This window comes from Colobus angolensis, unplaced genomic scaffold, assembly GCF_000951035.1.
Source record: "Colobus angolensis palliatus isolate OR3802 unplaced genomic scaffold, Cang.pa_1.0 Scaffold58, whole genome shotgun sequence".
NCBI classification, from domain to species: domain Eukaryota; kingdom Metazoa; phylum Chordata; class Mammalia; order Primates; family Cercopithecidae; genus Colobus; species Colobus angolensis.
Window position 1 is genome coordinate 1,049,110 of NW_012119376.1, and position 22,986 is coordinate 1,072,095.

Consider the following 22,986-nt stretch of genomic DNA (forward strand, 5'->3'; position numbering starts at 1 on the left):
TTCTGGATGGTTAAGGTTGATACCTACTGTTTGATAAAGAGTTTTGCCATAATACTATAGAAACACTATATATTCAAGTCTTCACCCAAAGGCTTCAAATACTTTAGAAATGTTTTTTTCTACAACACCCAAAGGTGCCGTTAGCTGGAAAACATTCTCCTTCAAAAGAAGTCAGCTCCCATAGCAATAAGCAATGGTGATCAGCTCTCTTCACCCTTACACTTCTTAGGATGGGTAATTGAGGTTCTCTAGGGAATTCTACCTGCTCACCCCAGGCATGCAAGGGCACAAGAGCCAACACCTGGGGAGAGATAGTTACCTGAGCTCTGGATGTCAATTTGGCTGCTGTCTGAGCTGGATTAAAGACTCGGCGAGAAGACTGATCCTTGCAGAAATTAATATGTCGCTTGGCTGCGGCTTCATTAAACTTCCTCATACAATATGGGCATTGAATATAATCTGAATGTAAAGATAACAAATGGCAATTAACATTTCAAAAACAACTACAGAATTATAGAGTGAACTACATTAAGTGAAATAAGGATATGATGGCTCATGCCAGTAATCCCAGTACTTTGTGAGGGTGAGGTGAGTGGATTGTTTGAGCCCAGGAGTTTGAGACCAGCCTGGGCAACATGGCAAAACCCTGTCCTTACAAAAAATTAGCCAGGTGTGGTAGTGTGTGCCTGTGGTTCCAGCCACTCGAGAGGATAGCTTGAGCCCAGAAGGTCAACGGTGCAGTCAGCTGTGATCATGCCACAGCACTGCAGCCTGGGCAACAAAACAAGACACTATTTCAAATAAGTAAATAAATAAATATATATATAAGTAATGATATGAACTCTGCTCCAACATGAAAGAACAAGGTCCCAAACTCTGGTTTGAGACTATTCCAAAGGAGGAGACATGCAGGGCTCAACTAAAGGACATGGCAGGGAAAAATGTCACAGCCTGTGCATTCATTTCAAGTATGTGCCCTTGAAATGTTTAAGTGATGTACTTTTCCAGAAAAACAAAGAAGATTATACTTAAGAACTTCTCAATGAAATGAATTATTTAGTAAATCCTGTGTAAAGAAAGTAGTTCTAGAATCACAGAATGTTAATATTGATGGCACAGAAGGGCACAGAATATTCAAAACCTAGGTTGTAGTGCTGGGTGGGTCTTACAGAAGTTATGGAGTTACAGAGGGAGATGGGATGTTTCAAAATGTGGGTTTGGGAGATGTGAACGGAAGTCAATGGGACTGTGTCACTGGCAGAAAGACATACCGCTTTTGTAGTGGCTAGATTTTTTTTTCACTTAACTACTAAGTGAGCAAGCTATATTCAGGAAGGAGATAGTAACAGGATAAAAGGTGAGGACTCAAAAAATAGAAAAGGGAGAAAAGGAGGGATGATAGGAAAGTTCACCAAAAACAGCTTCAGCTTCCAGAGATGCAATGGCCCAGGCAGCTCCTGTCGGCCTCAGGTTCTCTGTGGTTCTGTATAATATCTTTTTGTCTAAATTCTTCTTTCATTTGCAATTACCAGACATAATTGGCTAGTGAGAGAAATGAGAATTGGGAAAGAGCCAAGATCTTCTTAGAACGTGGAGCTGCTCGTAGCAAAACTAGGTTGGCACCTACCCCTCTAAATCAAGCAGGGATTGATGTTTGCTTTGTTTTGTTTTCGGCACCTTAAAGGGATAACACACTAGATATCAGCAACATAAAACAATCCCCTGCCCTGCACCCCAAGAAGGTTGTGAAACTGCATCAACCTCAAACTCAGTGTAGAACTTGTGTTAGTGTATAGTCAAAATTCCTACATGTGTGGATGGATATTTCATGAAGGGATATTAAGAATTTTTTGTAAGCCACCTTTTAAAGCGGTTTGGGGAGTTTTCTATTTGAACAAATCATTTCCTAAAATGTATATTCATAAAATGTAACAATTGTTAAGCACTTACAGATTATCTGGTAACCTTATCCTTTATTTCTTACTCCATCCAGAAGGCAGTACCTCATCATTAATTTAATACTGATTGAGCATCTACTTGGTGCCAGGTGCTGTCTTACACCTGGGGATGCAATGTCTCTGAAATCAAGGAGTAAGCATTCTAGTACAGAAACAAATAAATAAAAATTTCACACGGAGATAAATGCTTTGAAAAAAACAGAACAGGACAGCATTGGGAAATGATAAAAAGCCCAGTGCTAGAGCTTGCCTGAGTGGTTTTGAGCCTGAGTTCTTTACTTGATATCTGTGTGAACTCGGGCAAGTTACCCAACCTCCTTAAGCTTCCATTTTCCCAGCACCTACATATCACCTGTTTCATCGGGTTGTTGTGAAAGTTAACTATGATAATCCACATAAAGGCTTGGCACAGTGGGCAGGGTGGAATATACTAAATGTTTTATAAATGCTAGCTATTGCTATAAGGAAACAGGTTCAGCAAGGTTATGTTTCCAACTACCAAATAGAAGTGAAACTGCCTAGGAAAAAAGTACACTAGAAAGTGCCATTACCATTCAGAATTCATTTACAATGGCTTAGAAGAACCATCTAGAACATGGCTCTCAGCTTGGTGGTTATTTCTTCAATTTTGCCAGCTGGAAATCGAAGTCTTACATAAGAAATGCCGCAACCATAAACCCTACTCACATTAGGCAAAGACAATGATCATGGCAATACTGAGTAGCTTCCTCAGTCCCACTTGCTCATTCACTCACTGCCACCCTTCTGTGTGTTTGGTACTACATATCACCATGGAGACAGCAGTTGAAGTCTATTTCTCTGCCAATGAAAATCTCAGAGATGACTAGGCAAACAGACAATTACTGCTTGGTGGGATAAACTGTGGAAGAGGAGGCACTAGGGCCTCTGGGAACCTACAGAAGGAACATAAGTCCCCACCAGAGGGGCAGAGAGCAGGCAGGAGAGGGTCCTGTGGCTGAGCATTCAAGGTTGCTGATTCTATTTATGTTGAACTTCACATACTTTGAGAATTGTTGTGTTTTCTGCAACAATGATCTGAACCCAGCATGACCGAGTTACTTGTTCTACTCTCAGTTCAATCGGAGTCACCTCTCTTCCTCTTATCAATAATGTTTTCAGAAAATCACCACATCCTGTTTATTTCAATAGGTAATGATTTTAAAAGTCAGAGTACAAATGAATTCTTCTGAGGAATATGGTGGCCAGATCTCACAGAAAAGTGGAAAACCAAGCATTATTTTAAAATGCCAACATTGTGCTGTATATCCATGTCTATGTAGCTATATAAAATGGTAACTGAATGTCCCAGGTCTCACAGAAAAGAAAAATAACAATTATAAATATTCTATATCACTGTCCCCATAAACTGTCACAGTATCCGAGAAATTTAAATCATGGACAAGCTTAGCTAAGTCACTAAAAAGCAGAATATAGGCATGTCTCAAAAACTGAATCATGAAAATAGGGAATCATGCTGAGAAAAAAAGGGAAATTACTGGCACATTCATACATATTAGGGCATGTTATATATAATTCTAGTTATATGTATATAAATTCTCTCATACTGGCTGGGCACAGTGGCTCATGCCTGTAATCCCAGCACTTCGGAGGGCCGAGACGGGTGGATCACCTGAGGTCAGGTGTTCAAGATCAGCCTGACCAATATGATGAAACCTTGTCTCTACTAAAAATACAGAAATTAGTTGGGCGTGGTGATGGGTGCCTGTAATCCCAGCTACTCAGGAGGCTGAGACAGGAGAACTGCTTGAACCTGGGAGGTGGAGTTTGCAGTGAGCTGAGATCCTACCATTACACTCCAGCCTGGGCAACAAGAGTGAAACTCTGTCTCAAAAAAAAAAGAAAGAAAAACAACAACAACAACAACAACAGCAAATAAATTCTCTAGTACTTAAGCCTGAGAATTCTGGGCTAATATAAAATCCCTGCACAAACAAAATCATCCAATTGTGGTGAAAATGTTGGGAGTGTATATAATCATTTGGTTTGTTGCATAAAATTATGTTAAGGGCACAAGAAAGAAGTTCATTGTAAAATGATATGTTAGCATAGAAATATAAAGAAAAGAAAAATAAATTGAACATTTGATGAGGCCTTACAAAAGGAATTTTTTTTGGAGAAACAATAACCCCTACATTTTAGATCCAAGTTAGATCCAAGTTGGATCTAAAATATGAGAGAAATTCACACAGCAGGACATCTGACATGGTTTCACTTATTCAATTAAAGAACCATAAGGTAGCCATCAATATTTCTCATAAAAGATGTTTTTTGTTATATGAAACTTGTTACCAAAGTACTTATATTATTACTAAAATCACAGCACAGATCTTTCTACTGAATATCTTAAGACAACACATTATTTCAAGATATATTTTCATTAGCACTCAATAAAAGGGAAGCAAATATGAGGATTATTTTCTGGTATAGAAGTTCAGATGACTTATTTTTCAGACGATTTTATAGTATGACTACACTGTGGCTTTTTGTTTTTGCACTTTCTTAAGGAAATAGTCTTTTTGAGGAATAATTTACACACAAGTAAATGCACCTGTTTTACATGTACAGTTCAATGAGTTTTGACAAATGTATCCATTTTAACCACCCTAATTAAAATATAGAACATTTTCATCACCCCAGAAAGTTCCCTCATGCCCCCTTTCAGTCAATATTTTGCAAAACCCAGTCTCAGGCAACCAATTACCCATTTCCTGTTACTATTCATAAGATTTCCTTGACCTATAACTTCATATAATAGAACATCTATGTTACTGCATGTATTTCCTTCTTATTGTTGAATACTAGTCCATTTTGTAAATATTCCACAATCTGTTTACCTATTCAATTGTTGACAGATATTTTTAGTTGTTTCCAGTTTACGCTATATGAATAAAGCTTGCTTATGCTAAATGAATAAACATTCATGTAAATATTTTTTATGGACACGTTTCGTTTTTTGTATAAATATCAAGAAATGGAATTGCTGTATAGGCTAAGTGTATGTTTAACTTATTAAGAAAATACCAGTGCAAAGTGGTTGTACTATTTTATACTTATATCAGCAGCATATGAGACTTCCAGTTGTTCCACATCATACCAAACACTTACAGCGTCAGTCTTTTTCTTCTTTCTTTTTTGAGACAGAGTCTTGCTCTGTCACCCAGGCTGGAGTGCATTAGCACAATCTCTGCTTACTGCAACCTCTGCCTCCAGGTTCAAATGATTATCATGCCTTAGCTCCCAAGTAGCTGGGATTACAGGAGTGAGCCACCATGCTCGGCTAAATTTTTTGTATTTTTAGTAGAGACAGGATTTTGCCATGTTGGCTGGGCTGGTCTCGAACTCCCGGCCTCAAGAGATCCACCCACCTCGTCCTCCCAAAGTGCTGGGATTACAGGCATTGTATTGTCAGTCTTTAATTTTAGCCATTGAAGTGGATGTGTAGTGGTATCTTATGGTTTTTAATTTGCATTTTCCTAACGAAAATGATGTTGAGTATCTTTTCATGTGCTTATTGGCTATTATTTTGTGATGTGTCTGTTCAAATACATCTCTTGACCTTTTCTGATTGGGTTGTCTCATTATTGAGTTTTAAGAGTTCTTTATATGTTCCTGTTATGTCAGATATGCATATTATGAATATTTGTCTCCCTGTCTGTAACTTGCCTTTCCATTTTTTTGTTGTTGTTTTCTTTATTGATCATTTCTTCAGACCAGATTCATTTTCTTAAGTCTCAAACTGAAATTTTTAATTTTGGTAAGGCCTAATTTGCTAATTTCCTTTTTTTAAAAAAAATTATTAGTGGATTTTGTGTTCTGCCTGGGAAATCTTTGTTGGCCATTAGTTGTAACAATTATATTGGGTCAATGATCCTTTTTGAATGACTTTTTATATATGGTTGATACAGTTTAGATATGTGTCCCCTTCAAATCTCATGTTGAAATTTGATCTTTAATGTTGGAGGCAGGCCTAGTGGGAGCTGTTTGGATCATGGGGGTGGATCTCTTATGAACAAGCTTGGCGCTGTCCTTTTGGTATGGAGTGAGTTCTTGCTCTATTACCTCCCATCACAACTTATTGTTAAGAAGAGCCTGGGCTGGGTGCAGTGGCTCAAACCTCCCAACACTTTGCGAGCCCGAGGCAGGCGGATTGCTTGAGCCCAGGAATTCAAGACCAGCCTGGGCAACATGGAGAAACCCCACATCTACCAAGAATACAAAAAAAATTGCCAGGCGCGGTGGCATGCCTCTGTGGTCCCAGCTACTAGGGAGGCTGAGGTGGGAGGATGGCTTGAGCCTGAGAGGTGGAGGTTGCAGTGAGCTGAGATCATGCCACTGCACTCCAGCCTGGGTGACAGAGTGAGACTCCCTCTCAAAAAAAAAAAAAAAAAGAAGAAGAGCCTGTAACTCCTCCTTCCCACCTCCTTCCCCTCCTTCTTGCATTCTCTCTTGACATGTGATGCCTGCTCCCCTTCACCTTCCATCATGATTGGAGACTTCCTGAGATCCTCAAGAGAAGCAGATGCCAGTGCCATGCTTCTTGTACAACCCGCAGAACTGTAAGTCAAATAAACCCCCTTTCTTTATAAATTACCCAGCCTCGGGTATTTCTTTACAGCAACACAAACAGATTAAGACAATGGTATAAGAATCAAGGTTCATTTTTCCATATGGATATCCGTTTTTCCACCATCATCTGTTGATAAGACTAGCCTTTCCCCCAGTGAATTACCTTGGCATCTTTTAAGAAAATCGATTACCTACAGATAAGGGGGTATCTGTATCTAGATTCTATTTTCTGTTAAATTGATACACCAACACCAAGTTGTCATGATCACTGTAATGTTACAATAAGTCTTGACATCAGGTAATGTAAATACTCTAATTTTATGCTTTTTAAAAAACTATCTTGCGTATTCCAGATCCTTCCATTTCCATAAGATTTTTGAATCAGCTAGTCAATTGCTTTCTTTTCTTTTCTTTCTTTTTTTTTTTTTTGAGACTGAGTTTCGCTCTTGTCACCCAGACTGGAGTGCAGTAGCACCATCTCTGCTCACTGCAACCTCTGCCTCCTGGATTCTCCTGCTTCAGCCTCCCGAGTAGCAGGGATTACAGATGCCTGCCACCACATCCAGCTAATTTTCTGTATTTTTAGTAGAGGCGGGGTTTCCCTGTGTTGAACAAGCTGGTCTCGAACTCTTGACCTCAAGTGATCCACCCGCCTCGGCCTCCCAAAGTGTTAGGATTACAGGCATGAGCCACCACACCCGGCCAGCTAGTTCTACTCAGCAAATATAACTTCTAGGTATTTCTATTAGAATTGCATTCAATCCATAGGTTAATTTGGGTAGAACCGACATCATAACACAATCTTGAGTCTTCCAAACCAGAAAAATGTTAAATCTCACCATTTAGTCTGGTCCTCTTTAATTTCTTGAAGGAATGCTATGAGATTTTCATTTTATAGATTCTTCATATATTTCATTAAATATACCCCTAAATATTTACTATTTTTTATGTTATTATACATTTATTACATTTCTTTCTTTTCTTTCTTTTTTTTTTTTTTTGAGATGGAGTCTTGCTCTGTTGCCCAGGCTAGAGTGCAGTGGTACGATCTCAGCTCACTGCAACCTCTGCCTCCCAGTTCAAGTGATTCTCCCGCCTCAGCCTCCGGAGTAGCTGGGATTACAGGCACCCGCCACTGCACCTGGCTAATTTTTGTATTTTTTTTAATAGAGATGGAGTTTCGCCATCTTGGCCAGGCTGGTCTCAAACTCCTGACCTTGTGATCCACCTGCCTCAGCCTCCCAAAGTGCTGGAATTACAGGTATGAGCTGCCACGCCTAGCCTTAAATTTCACTGTTTAATTGTTTATGCCTAGTATATAGAACTACAACTCACCTGTGTATACCTTATATCCTGAAACATTGTTGAATTCACTTTAATTCCAGTAGCTTTTTTGTAGTTCCCTAGACTTTTCTATATATACTCATTCATGATTATGTTGTCTGTGACTAAAGATAGTTTTACATCTTCTTCCCCAATTTACATGCTTTTTACATATAAATATAATATTTTAATTGATTTTTTTTGCCTTATTACACTGAGCATTATCAATAGTACAGTGTTGAATAGAAGTGGTCAGAATGAACATCCTTGTTTTTTTCCTGATCTCAGTGAGAAAGTGTTCAGTTTTTCACTATTAAGTGTGATGTTAGCTGTAGATTTCTCAAGGATGACCTTCATGAAGGAAGTTCCTTTATAATTCTATCTTGCTGAGAAGTTTTTTTTTTTGTATTGCTTTTAATGTGTAAGGAGTTACACTTTGTGGAAGGCTTTTTCTCTATTGAGATGATCATATGCTTTTAAAAATATTTTGTTAATTTAATGAATTATGTCATTTTCTTCTTTTGACTTAATTTAGGTCTCATTTGTTCTTTTCCTAATCTTTTAAAGAGAAAGTTTAAGATAATTGAAGTAAACCTTTTCTCTTTTCTATTACAAATATTTAAAGCTATAAAATTCCTTCTAAGAATTAATTAAGCTGCATCCCACAAAGTTAGATGTTTTCATTATCATTCAGTTAAAAATATTTTCTAATTTATCTTGTGATTTCTTCTTAGATCCATAGGTTTAGGAATGACTTGTTGATTTCCAAATAGTCAAGATATATTTTGTCATACATTTCTAATTTAATTCCATGCTGATCCAAGAATATATTATGTATGATGTCAATTCTAAATTTGAGAGCTATTTTGTGGTCCTGTATATGGTCTCTCTTGGGTGACTGTTCTATGTATACTTGAAAACACTGTGTCTTCTGCTGTGGCTATGTGGATAAGTATAAATGTCAATTAGGTCAAATTGGTTACTGTTGCTCAACTCTTCTATATCTTTACTGATTTTCCTGCTGTGTATTCTATCGGTTACTAAGAGAGGAGTGATAAAATCTCCAAATATAATTGTGAATCTGTCTACTTCTCCTTCCAGTTTTGTCAGTTTTTGTTTCACATTCTTAGAAGCTGTTACTAGGCATATAAATATTTAAAACTGAAAGGTCTTCTTGATGTATTTATCTTTTGAATCATCATCTGTTAATACTTGCCCTGCAGTTAACTTTGTGCTATATTAATACAGTCATTCCAGCTTTATGATTATTGTCTGCATGTATATCTTTTCCCATGCTCTTAACTTACTTGTATCTTTATATCAATGTGTTTTTCTTATGGAAAACTTATAGTTGGGTCTTGCTTTACTATTCCGTTTGACAATTTCTGTCTTTTATCTGGAGTGTGTAGGCCATTAATATGCAATTATGCATATGGTTACGTTTAAGTCTATCATCTTGTTATTTGTCTTTATCCCACCTGCTCTTTGTGCCTTTTTCCCCCTTTGATTGAATTTTTTACAATTTTATCTCTACTCCATGAATTGTCTTATTAGCTAAATTGCAGTATTTTTTAGTGGTTACTCTAGAGCTTACAGTAGGTATCCTTACCATACGATAGTCTACCTTTAAATGACACTATACCTATTCATGTATAATGTAAGAACCTTACAACGTATGTCCATTTTCCTCACTCAACCTTGTGCTATTGTTTTCATACATTTCACTTCCATATTATAATACCCATTATATGCTATTATTTATGCTTTAAAAAGTAAGCTATAACCCATAACTGATATTATCCTCAATGGAAAACACAAGACAAGGATATCTACTTTTGCAACTCCTATTCAATATAGTACTAAAAGTTCTAGCCAGAGGATTTAGGTTCAAAAAAGAAATAAAAGACGTATCAATTGGGAAGGGAGAAGTAAAATTATCCCTGTTTCAGGTGACATAATCTTATTGTAGAAAATCCTATAGATCCCACAAAAACACTATCATAAATAATATTATAAATGAATTCACCACAAGTTACAGGATACAAAGTCAACATACAATGATCCATTACATTATCATACACTAAAAATGAACAATCTGAAAAGAAAGTTAAAAATTCCATTTATAATAATGTCAAAATGAATAAAATACTTAGAAATAAATTTAACCAATGAGGTGAAAGACTTGTCCATTGAAAACTACAATATTTTGCTAAAAGAAATTAAAGAAGATGTAAATAATAGAAAGACATCCTATGTTCATGGATTGGAAAACTTAATATTATTAAGATGACAATACTACCCAAAACTCTATATATTCAATTCAATCCCTAACAAAATTTCATTATAATATTTTTACAGAAACAGAACAAAAATCCTAAAATTCATATGGAATCTCAAAGGACCTTAAATAGCAAAAACAGTCTTGAGTGTATTTTGTAGAACTCAAACTTCCTGATGTCAAAATTACTACAATGCTACAGTAATCAAAACATTTTGGTACTGGCATAAAGACAGACATATAGACCAATGGAATAGAACAGAGAGTCCAGAAATAAATCCTCAAACATATGATCGAGTGACTTTTGATAATGGTGCCAAGATTATTCAATGGAGAAGAAAAGTCTTTTCAACAAATGGTGCTGAGATAACTGGATATCCACATGCAAAAAATGATGTTGGAAACTTGTATTACACACAAAAATAGACTTAAAATAAATTTTTAAAAATCTAAACATAAGAGCTAAAACTAAAAGAAGAAAGCATGGGCAAGCTTCATGATGTAGATTTGGTGATTAATTTCTGGATATGACATCAAAATCACAGGCAACAAAAGAAAAAACAGATACATTGGACATCATCAAAACAAAAAACTTTTGTGTATTAAAGGCCATTATCAAGAGAGAGAGAAAAAACAGTCCACAGAATTGGAGACAATATTTGCAAATCATATATTGTATCTGATAACATTAATATTGATATATTAATAATCTTATATTAATATTTATGTTAATCTTATTGAGATTCTAGCCCTAACTTCCAGTTTACAGAAAGATGAGATAGAGGAAAAAGTTTACCAACATGACTAAATAAGTGGAGAAATACAGAACATGAGACATTGTAAAGGATAAATAGCCTGGTAGGGATGTTGTTCAAGATTTAATAAAGACTGAAGAGATAACAAAAGGTAATATGTAAACTGTGATTGGATCCTGGATTGTGGCTGAATATGGGTGAGAAGAAAGCTTTAAAAAACATTCTTAAAGTAATTGGGAAAACATATTAATATATATCAAGTGTGATAATAGTATTGAGATTATGCAGGAAAATGAACTTAAGAGATACACACTAAAATAGCTAAAGATAAAGTATTGATGATGCTTGGAACTTACTTTTTAATGGTTCTGCCAAAGATAAAAAAGAGAAAGGGAGAAAATATGACAACAACATCAACAATTGCCAAATTTCAGTGGAGGGCATGTGTACTATTCCTTCCTCTTTTCTACAGATTTTTAAATTTTCAAATAAAATGTTTCCAGTAAAAAAAAAAAGCTGTGGACCACTAAATTGTACAGCTTCAAATGGTTAAAATGCTAAATTTCATGTTTTGGGAATTTTACCTGGGAAAAGAAAAAGAGCTGTGGGTATCTGACACGACGGAGCTGTTGCAGAGTTGGTTAGTTTGCTCTGCGTAGCTCCATGCCTATCAGCTAAGAGGGGTCTGGTGTCCCTTGGAGTTATGTAATACTACAGCATAGCCACACTGGTGTTCCTGTGTTGAGACAGAATCTTTATGCAGAACTGAAAAAAATAGGATAAGTTTACTTTTATATAATTAATAAAATTACTTCTATGTCGTTGTTGTTGTCAATTTCAGAGTGCATAGAGGGCATGATGATTTGGTCAAAAGTCAAGCATAGCCTCAAAAGCAACCCAAAATGTCCACACACCTGGGTTCAAGGATGGAGGGGGTGGAGGTGGGAGGGGTCGGCCTTCTTTAATGGCTAGCGTACACTGCTTTGCTGATCGGATTGTGTTAATAAAGTCTTCATGTTGTTGTCTCCAGTTAGACTTCCTCACAGGTGGAGACTGTAAAAAATAAAACCAACAAACATTACCCTAGACTATATACCTCTCCATTACAATTTTGTTTAAAGCTGGAATTTGAATTCACAGGAAACAGGAAACAGAACTGTGAAAATTGGAGAAAAGGAGAGTTTCTTTTTCAAAAGTACTCTTTTTTTTTTTTTTTTTTTTGAGACTGAGTTTCGCGCCCAGGCTGGAGTGCAGTGGCCGGATCTCAGCTCACTGCAAGCTCCGCCTCCTGGGTTTACGCCATTCTCCTGCCTCAGCCTCCCGAGTAGCTGGGACTACAGGCGCCCGCCAAATCGCCCGGCTAGCTTTTTGTATTTTTTAGTAGAGACGGGGTTTCGCCGTGTTAGCCAGGATGGTCTCGATCTCCTGACCTCATGATCCGCCTGTCTCGGCCTCCCAAAGTGCTGGGATTACAGGCTTGAGCCACCGCGCCCGGCCCAAAAGTACTCCTTAAAGAAGTTTGGAAAATACAGTAATATAATTTGCAGGCCACAATAGTGAGGGAAAACACAAAAGAAAACTCAGAAAAATAAAGAAACTATAAAACTTTAAAGAAAGACAAATATAAGATTAAAAGTTACTTTCTTCTCAAGTTAATTGCTAGATTTAAAGCCACTCTAACGAAAACATAAACAAGATTATTTTTTGCTACATCTGGAAAATATCTGAAGTATATTTGGAAATCTAAGTGAGCAAGATTATAAAGAAAACAATAAAGGTGGATTACAGTTACATTACTGCATCCCAGAAATAGGCCTTACAGTCCCACAGAATGTAATAACAAACAATAAAGAAGATATCAGGAGTACCTTGGATTGCGGAGTCTTCTTCACAGCAGGAATGTCGGTGCCCTGTAATCTTTGCTTCAAAGAATTGAAAGGTTTACGCTTTCTGTTGAAGAGTTTTTTACATATTGGTCCATGCCTTTCCTAGAAAATGAAGGGTAGGGATTGGAATTTCTAAAGTGCACAATCAGTTTTTAATGCCTAGGCATTCCTAGACAGCCCCTACTCCAGGGACGATGTTTGCTCCTCAGAGCCTAGTTCATTCGCTAACAGGTCACAGCACAGCAAATCCATCTGGCTCTTCTCATCCATGTTACATATAACTGGATATTGTGTTTGAGCAAAGACAATAAAATGCCTTTAGAGCTCAAAGACTTACTTCAAATTTGGGTTTATATGTTTAACTCAAATGTGGGCAGTATACATTTTACTCCAACCAGTAATCCTTCAAGTATTCAACATTTCTGATACAAAAACTGGGGAGCTAACACGCAGAGCTTTGCCTGTGTACCACCTGTATAAAGTACACTACTGTACCACTATGGGACCTTTGCCCTCTCCCTTGGTGGATGTGTGACACGTAATAGTTGTCATTGATACAGTAGCTTTGTAAGACCCCACAAAATACAAGCTCTATAAAAATCACTGCACTGCCTAAGAACAAGCCATGCATTTTAAGCTAAAGGAGAGAGAAAGATCAAATCATTTGATCAATGCCCTCCATAGCTTAGAAATAGGCTTAGGAAATGAAACTCAAAAGTATCCAAGATGTACTTGATATTTAGAGTTTCCTCTGCAAATGGAACCTCCCAGGTCTCAAACTGATTCTTGGGGGGGTGCGGCTCCAGGCTGGCAAAGGCAGTGACACACATTGGTGGGCTACAGGGCCACAACCAGCTCCACAAGCTCTCCCTCTAGTTTCAGGAAGCTCTACCCACAGTTAACTAAAAGACAGCTGTTTCGTTTTTTAAATTCCCCAGAAAAATAAAACCTACAACCTAATTTTATAGTCTTTTGTCCCAAACATAGTCAGGCTTACAGTTCACATCCTTTAAGTTCCAGATAAGTCTCCTTTATCTAAAATGTCCCAACTTACAGCTGTATTATCATCTTAGATTTTCCTTTTGAAAAAAATCATCTTTCTTGGGAACCCCTTTATAATATTGGGGCATGTCATCTATTTGATTCCCTAATTTTGAAATAAATCAAGCTTTTATTCAACTTTGAAGTCATCAATCAGGGGACTTGACATGTCATTAGCTTGAATCTGGACAACAATTAGATCTGGGAACAGGCCTTACATCCACGTATCATTTTGTTCAAATGGTATAAAAACCCTGAAATTGGGAGGTTCTGTATACGTGGCAAAGCAGAAAACAGGAAGGTTAAAGGACTTGTCAGGATTAGTGACAAATTTGCGGCTAAAAGCCAAGTTTCCAGATGTCTAAAATTCAATGCTCATTCCTCTTGACTAGCTAATTTCCCTGGTGCTTTGGCCTTGAAATTTGAATTTTTGATGCTTAAAGAAAAGGCGGAAGAGCCAAAACCTCTTGAGGGATCATTGACGATGCCAAGAGACTTCCATCTGGCATCATTTCAGGAGGACCATGTTCAACAGGGTCGCTTTTGAGTGAGGCAGCATCAGTCTGCCTCAGTGTTCTCTGGGCCCACCAGCCATAGGTTATGTACTTCTCTTCCCTTGCTTCCCCTCCACATCTGTCTTTAATCTTTGCACTGCCGCCTCCTCGTTGACTTGACAGTTCATTTAAGTCCAATGAAACACATCTACAAAACGTCTTTATGTTTACCAGAACATCTGCTGCAAAGCGTCTTCCACAGACTTCACAGGGAAATAACTCCTGATTGCCATCTGTGTAAAATTCAAGAGCACATTATGTTAGTTTCATGGAATTGCCTGGCCAAGAAGAAATGACTGACTGGAGGTGACCTCAATAGCTTGATATCCTCACTCTCTTTTCCCTCCCCACCAACTGCTTCTTCCCCTTGGGAAGACCCTGTGTAAACTCACCTGTGTTTTCCTTTCCTGATATAAACTCGTGTCACTAAGCAAGTAAATTCCATATCTTCAGGCAACCAGAGTATAATTATTTGATTTAATATTTAATATATTCTTAAATGCAGTGCCTGATAACTTTGCTTGAGACATAAGCAAAAAATACCTTAGTATAAGGTCAGTCATAAATAATCCAGTGGTAACATCTTTGGGATTCCTACTAGAAGGTAAGTTCTATGAAGGCTGAAAATGTGCCTATTTTATGCCCAGTGCCTCCAAGTACTTGACCCATAGTAAGGTACTCAATAATTATTGATTGAATGCATGGGCCAAGCAAGAATTGAATATGTAACATAGAAACAGTCATTCATTCGATAAATAGATATTGGCTATATGCAATTCTGTGGAAATATTGGGAGAAATCATATATGGGACCAGTGTAGAAAAAAGTGTGCAGATAAATGAATGACATTAGAAAAGTATCATGAGAAAAACAAAATACTATGAAATTCTGAAAAAGGGTTTTTTGTATTACTTCCTTTTGGTTCATCAGGAGTCGAATGTGTCAAGATTTCAAAAGCACTTTGATCAAAGCTATGATATCTTAGGTTAATAAAAACAGCAGTTTGAGGTCTGAGCATAGAGACTTTATATTAGACCAATCATCTGGGCTTTACTCTACATGCAAGGAAAGCAACAAGGGACATTAAGTTGGAAGAACCTAAACAGAACTGTGGAAGACTGATGTGAGAAAGGCAAGGAAGGGCAAATGGATTGCGAGTACAGTGGGAGAAAAGCAGAGTTTAGCGAAAAAGCTGCAGGTGGGTCAGGTGTGGTGGCTCACGCCTGTAATCCCAACACTATGGGAGGCTGAAGCAGGAGGATTGCTTGAGCCTAGGGATTTGAGACCAGCTTGGGCAACATAGGGAGATTGTGTCTCCACACAAAATAAAAAATTAGTGGGGCTTGGTGGCTCACACCTGTGGTCCCAGCTACTCAGGAGGCTGAGGTGAGGATCACTTGAGCCCAGGAGGCAGAGGTTGCAGTCAGCCATGATCATAACACTGCACTCCAGCCTAGGAGACAGAGCAAGACCCTGTCTCCCCCCCATACACACAAAAAAGCTGAAGGTGGAGGCCTGAAATGGAAAAGAAACAGGAGATGAATGATTCTGTATCAGAGTCAACAGCATGACTAGATTTGTGGCGGGTAGGAGGTGGCAAAGAGAGAAGAATGCTTGAGGATCGTTCTACGTTTAGAGGCAGAAGGACTGAGAAGATGCTGGGGTGTGGGATAGAAACAGAAAACTTAAAAAGAAGGGCCATCTTAGGAAGGAAAATGACCTCAGCTTTGGAAACACTGAGTTGAAATAGAGTTGTCCAGCCAGCAGGATGGAAATGAGGGAGGTCAGGGTTAGAGACACAGATGTAGGCTTTGAGAAATGAAGTAAAGGCATGATATTGCCAGGGAAGAAGTCATGGAAAGAGAAGTGCAGAGATGATCCTTAGGGAAACTTATAGTTAGGGCCAAGAAAATGATGATGATAAGCCAGGAGGAGAAACAGGAGAGAACAGGGTCATGGAAACCAAGGAAGACAGTTTGAAAAAGGAAGCCCTAGTTAACAGGAAGCAGATGGGTAGCCTGCTAGAGACATTGTTGATTTAAATGATTTCTTCTCACATCTGCTAATTGGTATTGTATTTTCAACACAGGTCATCCATCACAGCACACAGAAATACCTCTTGCCCTCCCTGTTCTTTTGGTGCAGTTTGTAAAACTTCATCTAAATATATATAAATGTATATAAAATATGTATACATATTTTTAAGCAAGGATACCACAACCTGAAACTACTCATCTGGATTATAAAACTACTACTCTTCTTTCTAAAACACTAGGGAAGGATAATCTATTTTTATGAATATTACAGTAACATTTGCGTGGTGTTTTCCTATGTTATCTCATGTGATCCTCACAGTGACCCTATGAGACAGGGTTAGTACTATTTTTATTTTACAAATGAGCAAACGGAGGCTCAAGTAGGTAACTTCTCTAAGACTGCAGGTAGTAAGTGGTAATACTGGGACTTGAATTTGAGTCTCTTTCCAAGTATTAAGACTATCAATTCAACCATTACCACAACTAGAGAGATGTTAGTACTCACCTGCAAAGCAACTAGAAGTCCCTAGAGGATCAATGACCTTTGGTTGAAATCAGTGAGTTCAATGAGTTTAAAATACTGACAGATACAAATGATATGATTCAATTCAATACTTGGATACAGATGGACCACCACATTCTGAACCACATTCAACTCAGAAGCTTGAGTATAAGGAAGGAAGGGAACACCTAGCTAGCCAGCTGAATCAAACATGGAGATCAATGAGGTCTGCAGTGTTTGTTTTGTATATTGATTCACAGGGAATAGGTGATTGCTAGAACATTAACAGAACCTTTTGAAACTCCCAAAATGCCTTTCAATAGGTGAATGGTGAGCCTGGAATACTGCTCAGCAATAAAAATGCCTTTTTTTTTTGAGACAGGGCCTCAGTCTTTTGCCCAGGCTAGGGTACAGTGGGACAATCATGGCTCATTACAGCCTCTACCTTCTGGACTCAAGCAATCCTCCCACCTCAGCTTCTTGAGTGGCTGGGACAACAGGCACGTGCCACCACATCCAGCTAGCTTTTTTTATTTTTTGTAGAGATGGGGTCTCACTATATTGCTCAGACTGGTCTTGAACTCTTGGGTTCCAGCAGTCCTCCCACCTTGGCTTCCCAAAGTATTGGGATTGCAGGTGTAAGCCACCGTGCCCTGCCGAAAAAGAACACCAATGATACATGCAACAACCTGGATGGATTTCAATATTGGGTGAAACGAGCCTATCTTCAAAAGGTCACATGCTGTGATTTCACCTACACAACTTATTAAAAAATGACAAAATTAGAGAAACAGGACACAGATTAGAGACTGTAAAAGGATAAAGATGATTGGGAGGGGGGTGGAAGGTGATTGTGACTCTATGAGGTTAGAATGAGGGAGATCTCTGTATAATGGAATAGTTCTGTATCTTCATTTTGAGGTGGTTTTGCATGTTATCAAATTGTGCAGACTGTGAACACACCTTGTACTAATGTCAGTTTCCTGGTTTTGATATTGTACTATAGTTATTTAAGATATAACTTGGGGAAAACTGGGTAAATGGCATCCAGCATCTCTCTGTGCTGTTTTGTAACATTTTGTAAAACTATAATTATGTCAAAATTAAAAGTTTAAAAATAATATCTAGGGGTCAGCAAACTGTAGCCAGTGGACCAAATCTGAGCCTTTTTTTTTTTGTAAATAAAGTCTTATGGGAACACAGCCATGCTCATTTGTATACGTAGTATTTATTGCTGCTTTCCTGCTCCAAGAGCAGATTTTAATACTGTTAATGAAGGCCATATGACCTGCAAAGCCAAAAATTATACTACTTGGCCTCTGACAGAAATAGGTTGCCAAAAATTGCTGAACCATTTTTATATTAATTTAAAGGAACTTGTGGGAGAATAACATGGAAAAATATTAATGAAACATTTTTATTCATATATTTACTAATAAAGACTGGAAGGGCACACATAGAGTAATTACTTTGGGTGTGAATAAAGATGAATATTACTTTTAGTTTTCTGTATTTCCAAACTTTTAATGAGAATTATGCATTACTGTTTTAAAAATCAGAACAAATCAGTGCCTTTTAAAAAATAAAAAAGAACCCCTTTGGTAGAAAATGTTCTAAAACAATGAGTATCACCTCAGCAATTTCTTTTTCCTGTCTACCTGGAATCATACTTGGTAAACTATCATAGTGGCTATTATTTTTAAACATTGGTTTGTAATCTTTGAAAATGTTAAAAATGAGTAACAGAAAGTAATCTGGGAGTGATAAAGCTTTGTTTAACACATCAAAAATAAAACATAGGCCAGGAATGGTGGCTCACACCTGTAATCCCAGCATTTTGGGAGGCTGAGGCGAGAGGGTTGCTTGAGCCCAGGAGTTCAATACCAGCCTGGGAAACACAGTGAGACCCTCATCTCTACAAAAAAATTTAAAAATTAGCCAGGCATGGTAGCATGCACTTGTGGTCCCAGCTACTCAGGAGGCTGAGGCCAAAGAAGAATTGCTTAAGTCCAGGAGGCTGAGGTTGCAGTGAGCCATGATTGATTGTGCCTGGGCAACAGAGCTAGACCCTATCCCAAAAAACAAACAAACAAAAATCAGGGACAACATGAGCAGGAAAAAAAAATAAAAACAAAAACAAACAAACATCACAAAGAAGCATGGAGAGAATTAGGGTTAGATTAAAATTGAAAAAGTTTTACTTCTGACCTGATATTCCCTTTCTTGAGCTGGAAGTTAAGAATGCTTTGTAGAGAACTAAGCTATCCACATTTTCTTAAAGGAACAGGGTAGAGAAGAAAAAAGGAAGACACTTTCTCATTCAGATGCCTGCAAATCACAGAACTCTTAAGTTCTTTGCAGTCCAGAACGTGCAAATATTTAGCAATATCAACATCTTCCAAGGCCCTATGGCAAGGAGGTGGAATAATGGCCTCAACTTATCAATAAAATTTATCTCAGGAACATGAGTCATGAGACAAGAAAAAGAATTAAGACTCAGTTAGGATAGCAGATCCTATCTAATTTAGAGCTTCCCATCTAATTTTGCTTTCCCCCTAAACTCCAACAAAGCCATAGTAAAGGGGCAAAGGGACAGAGAAATATAGGACAGGGAGGAAAGAAAACAAGAAACCTAAAATTTGGAAAGCTAATAGACATTGTAACTGACTTGGAGGACTTAAAGCAACACCAAACTCTACTTCCCAAACTAACAGTAAGGGAGAACTGAGAATGATCCAGATTCACCCTACAGACTCTTAAAAGTCACAGGAACTCCTGGACAGCATGTACCTCTCTCTACAACTGGGGCAGGCGAATGAGGAGGAAGAGACTGTCAAAATATGGAGGACCAAGGGGAAACTCTCTGAAAGAAGTTAAGATTCCTAGATTATGTCCCGCCCCCAACCCCTGCCCCACACCGCAACTCTCCTGCTCCTTGGATACATGTCCTTCCCCATCTCTAGGTGATTCTGCTTTCTGGAAAGGTAAAAATAAGCAATCTGTGCATTAGTCAATATGAGGCACATCTGAAGGCATTACTACAGCAAAAACAGACAGGTAGGTATAGATACAGACATACATACAGTCAATTCTCATTATTTTTGGTAGTTAAGTTCTATAAAGTCACTGTGAGCACTGAATTAGCAAATACTGAACTGTGGCTCCTAGGGGAAATACAGAGTTAGGTTTCTGTGAGTCTCTGGTCACAACATTTTTGTTAACGGATCAATACAAAAACCTTGTTTTATGTGTATTTCTGTTTAAAGACACCTTCTTTATAGTGTTGATTCAGTAATGTTGAACTCATGCCAACAGCACTGTAATTCATGCCTGAATGTTTACCTAACGCACATATTTTCTCCTTAGGGCAAATCACAGCCTTCAGCTTAGGAACACCAGACAGAACTTCAGCACTGTGCTAGGTGGCCTTTCCCCATCCCCTTCCACCTTTGAGACAAGGTCTTGCTTTGTCACCCAGGCTGGAGTACAGTGGTGCGATCTTGGCACACTGCAATCTCTGCCTCCTGGATTCAAGCAATCCTCCCACCTCAGCCTCCCGAGTAGCTGGGAGCACAGGCCCACATCACCACACCTGGCTAATTTTTTGTATTTTTGGTAGAGATGGGGCTTCACCATGTTGGCCAGGCTGGTCTCGAACTCCTGGCCTCAAGTGATCCTCCTGCCTCAGCCTCCCAAACTGCTTGGATTACAGGTGTGAGCCACTAACACGGCCATTTTAAACAGTGAAATCACCAAAGAAAAAGCAAAAAGATGTGGAAAATGTGGCACTAAATAGCCCATGGAAGGAACTTGAGTACATTATGAGCATTGAAACTAGAAAGTAGAGTATTACCTTGTTCAGCCTCAGCTGGGAAAATGTGCTGGATGACTCAACTTTTTTATCACTATGTGCATGTCTGCAAATGACCGTAAAAGTGCCATGAGTACTGATGTTAGGGTTACAAGTAAGTTTTAGTAAGTAGGTAAATTTGCAAATACACCTGTATCTTTGAAGAGTCTTGTAATTGCCCTTCTCTGTATGACAGATCTAACAGTGGGATAGTCACCCAACTACAAAATTTAAATACAATGGGAATAGGCCAGGTGCAGTGGTGGCTCATGCCTGTAATCCCAGCACTCTGGAAAGCTGAGGTGGGCAGATCACTTGAGGTCAGGAGTTCAAGACCACCCTGGCCAACATGATGAAATCCAATCTCTACTAAAAATACAAAACTTAGCTGGGTGTGGTGCTGGGCACCTGCAGTCCCACATACTCAAGAGGCTGAGGCAGGGAATCCTTTGAACCTGGGAGGTGGAAGTTGCAGTGAGCCAAGATTGTATCACTGCACTGTAGTCTGGGTAACAGAAAGATACTTCATCTCAAAAACAAACAAAAACAAAATAAAAGAATAAATTGATATGATTTGTCTGTGTCCCCACCAAACTCTCGACGTGAATTTTCTCTCTCAGCATTCCCACATGTTGTGGGAGGGACCCAGGGGAAGGTAATCGAATCATGGGGGCTGGTCTTTCCCATGCTATTCTCCTCATAGTGAATGAGTTTCACGAGATCTGATGGATTTTTCAGGGATTCCCACTTTTGCTTCTTCCTCATTTTCTCTTGCTGCCAACATGTAAGAAGAGCCTTTCACCTCCTGCCATGATTCTGAGGCCTCCCTACCCATGTGGAACTTAAGCCCAATTAAACCCTTTTTTGTTCCCAGTTTCGGGTATATCTTTATCAGTAATGTGAAAACAGACTAATACAGTGAATTGGTACCAGTAGAGTGGGGTGTTGCTGAAAAGATACCCAAAAATGTGAAAGTGACTTTGGAACTGGATAACAGGCAGAGGCTGGAACAGTCTGGAGGGCTCAGAAGAAGATGGGAAGATGTGGGAAAGCTTGGAACCTCCTAGAGACTTGTTGAATGGCTTTGACCAAAAATGCTGATAGTGATATGAACAATAAGGTCCAGGCTGAGGTGGTCTCAGATGGAGATGAGGAACTTGTTGGGAACTGGAGAAAAGGTGACTCTTGTTATGTTTTATCAAAGAGACTGGTGGCATTTTGCCCCATCCTAGAGATTTGTGGAAATTTGAACTTGAGAGAGATGATTTAGGGTATCTGGCAGAAGAAATTTCTAAGTAGCAAAGCATCAAAAGGTTACTTGGGTGCTGTTAAAAGCATTCCATTTTAAAAGGGAAACAACGTAAAAGTTCAGAAAATCTGCAAACTGATGATGCAGTAGAAAAGAAAAACCCATTTTTTTTTAAGGAGAAATTCAAGCTGGCTGCAGAAATTTGCATAAGTAGCAAGGAGTCTAATGTTAATCCCCAAGACCATGGAAAAAATGTCTCCAGGCCATGTCAGAGACCTTCACAGCAGCCCCTCCCATCCATCGCAGGCCCGGAAGTCTAGGAGGAAAATGTGGTTTCGTGGGGCAGGGCCCAGGGTTCCCATGTACAGACTAGGGACTTGGTGCCCTGTGTTCTAGCCACTCCAGCTGTGGCTGATTGGTGCCAATGTACAGCTCAGGCTGTGGCTTCAGAGGGTGGAAGCCCCAAGTCTTGGCAGCTTCCACATAGTGTTGAGCCTACGAGTGCACAGAAGTCAAAAATTGAGGTTTGGGAACATCCCCCTAGATTTCAGAAGATGTATGGAAACACCTGGATGCCCAGGCAAAAGTTTGCTGCAGGGGCGGGGCACTCATGGAGAACCTCTGCTAGGGCAGTGAGGAAGGGAAATCTGGGGTTGGAATCCCCACACAGAGTCCCTACTGGGGCACTGCCTAGTGGAGCTGTGAGAAGAGGGCCACCGTCCTCCAGACCCCAGAATGGTAGATCCACTGACAGTTTGAACTGTGTGGCTCAAAAAGCCACCGACACTCAACACCAGCCCATGAAAGCAGGCAGGAAGGAGGCTGTACCCTGCAAAGCCACAGAGGCAGAGCTGCCCAAGACCATGGGAACCCACCTCTTGCATCAGCATGACCTGGATGTGAGACATGGAGTCAAAGGAGATCATTCTGGAACGTTAAAATCTGA

General features: G+C 38.9%; 1 protein-coding gene across 1 annotated transcript in view; it reads right to left on the reverse strand.

Moving 5' to 3' along the window:
* The window catches only part of ZC2HC1B (zinc finger, C2HC-type containing 1B), a 74,520-nt gene that overhangs the window by 40,372 nt on the left and 11,162 nt on the right, over positions 1-22,986 (reverse strand). Inside the window, exons 2-5 of the mRNA XM_011962030.1 lie at positions 14,575-14,636; positions 12,791-12,910; positions 11,837-11,975; positions 320-459 (exon numbers count right to left, since the gene is read on the reverse strand). Coding sequence (XP_011817420.1) covers positions 320-459; positions 11,837-11,975; positions 12,791-12,910; positions 14,575-14,636 — 461 coding nt within the window. The remainder of the gene's footprint in view (positions 1-319; positions 460-11,836; positions 11,976-12,790; positions 12,911-14,574; positions 14,637-22,986) is intronic.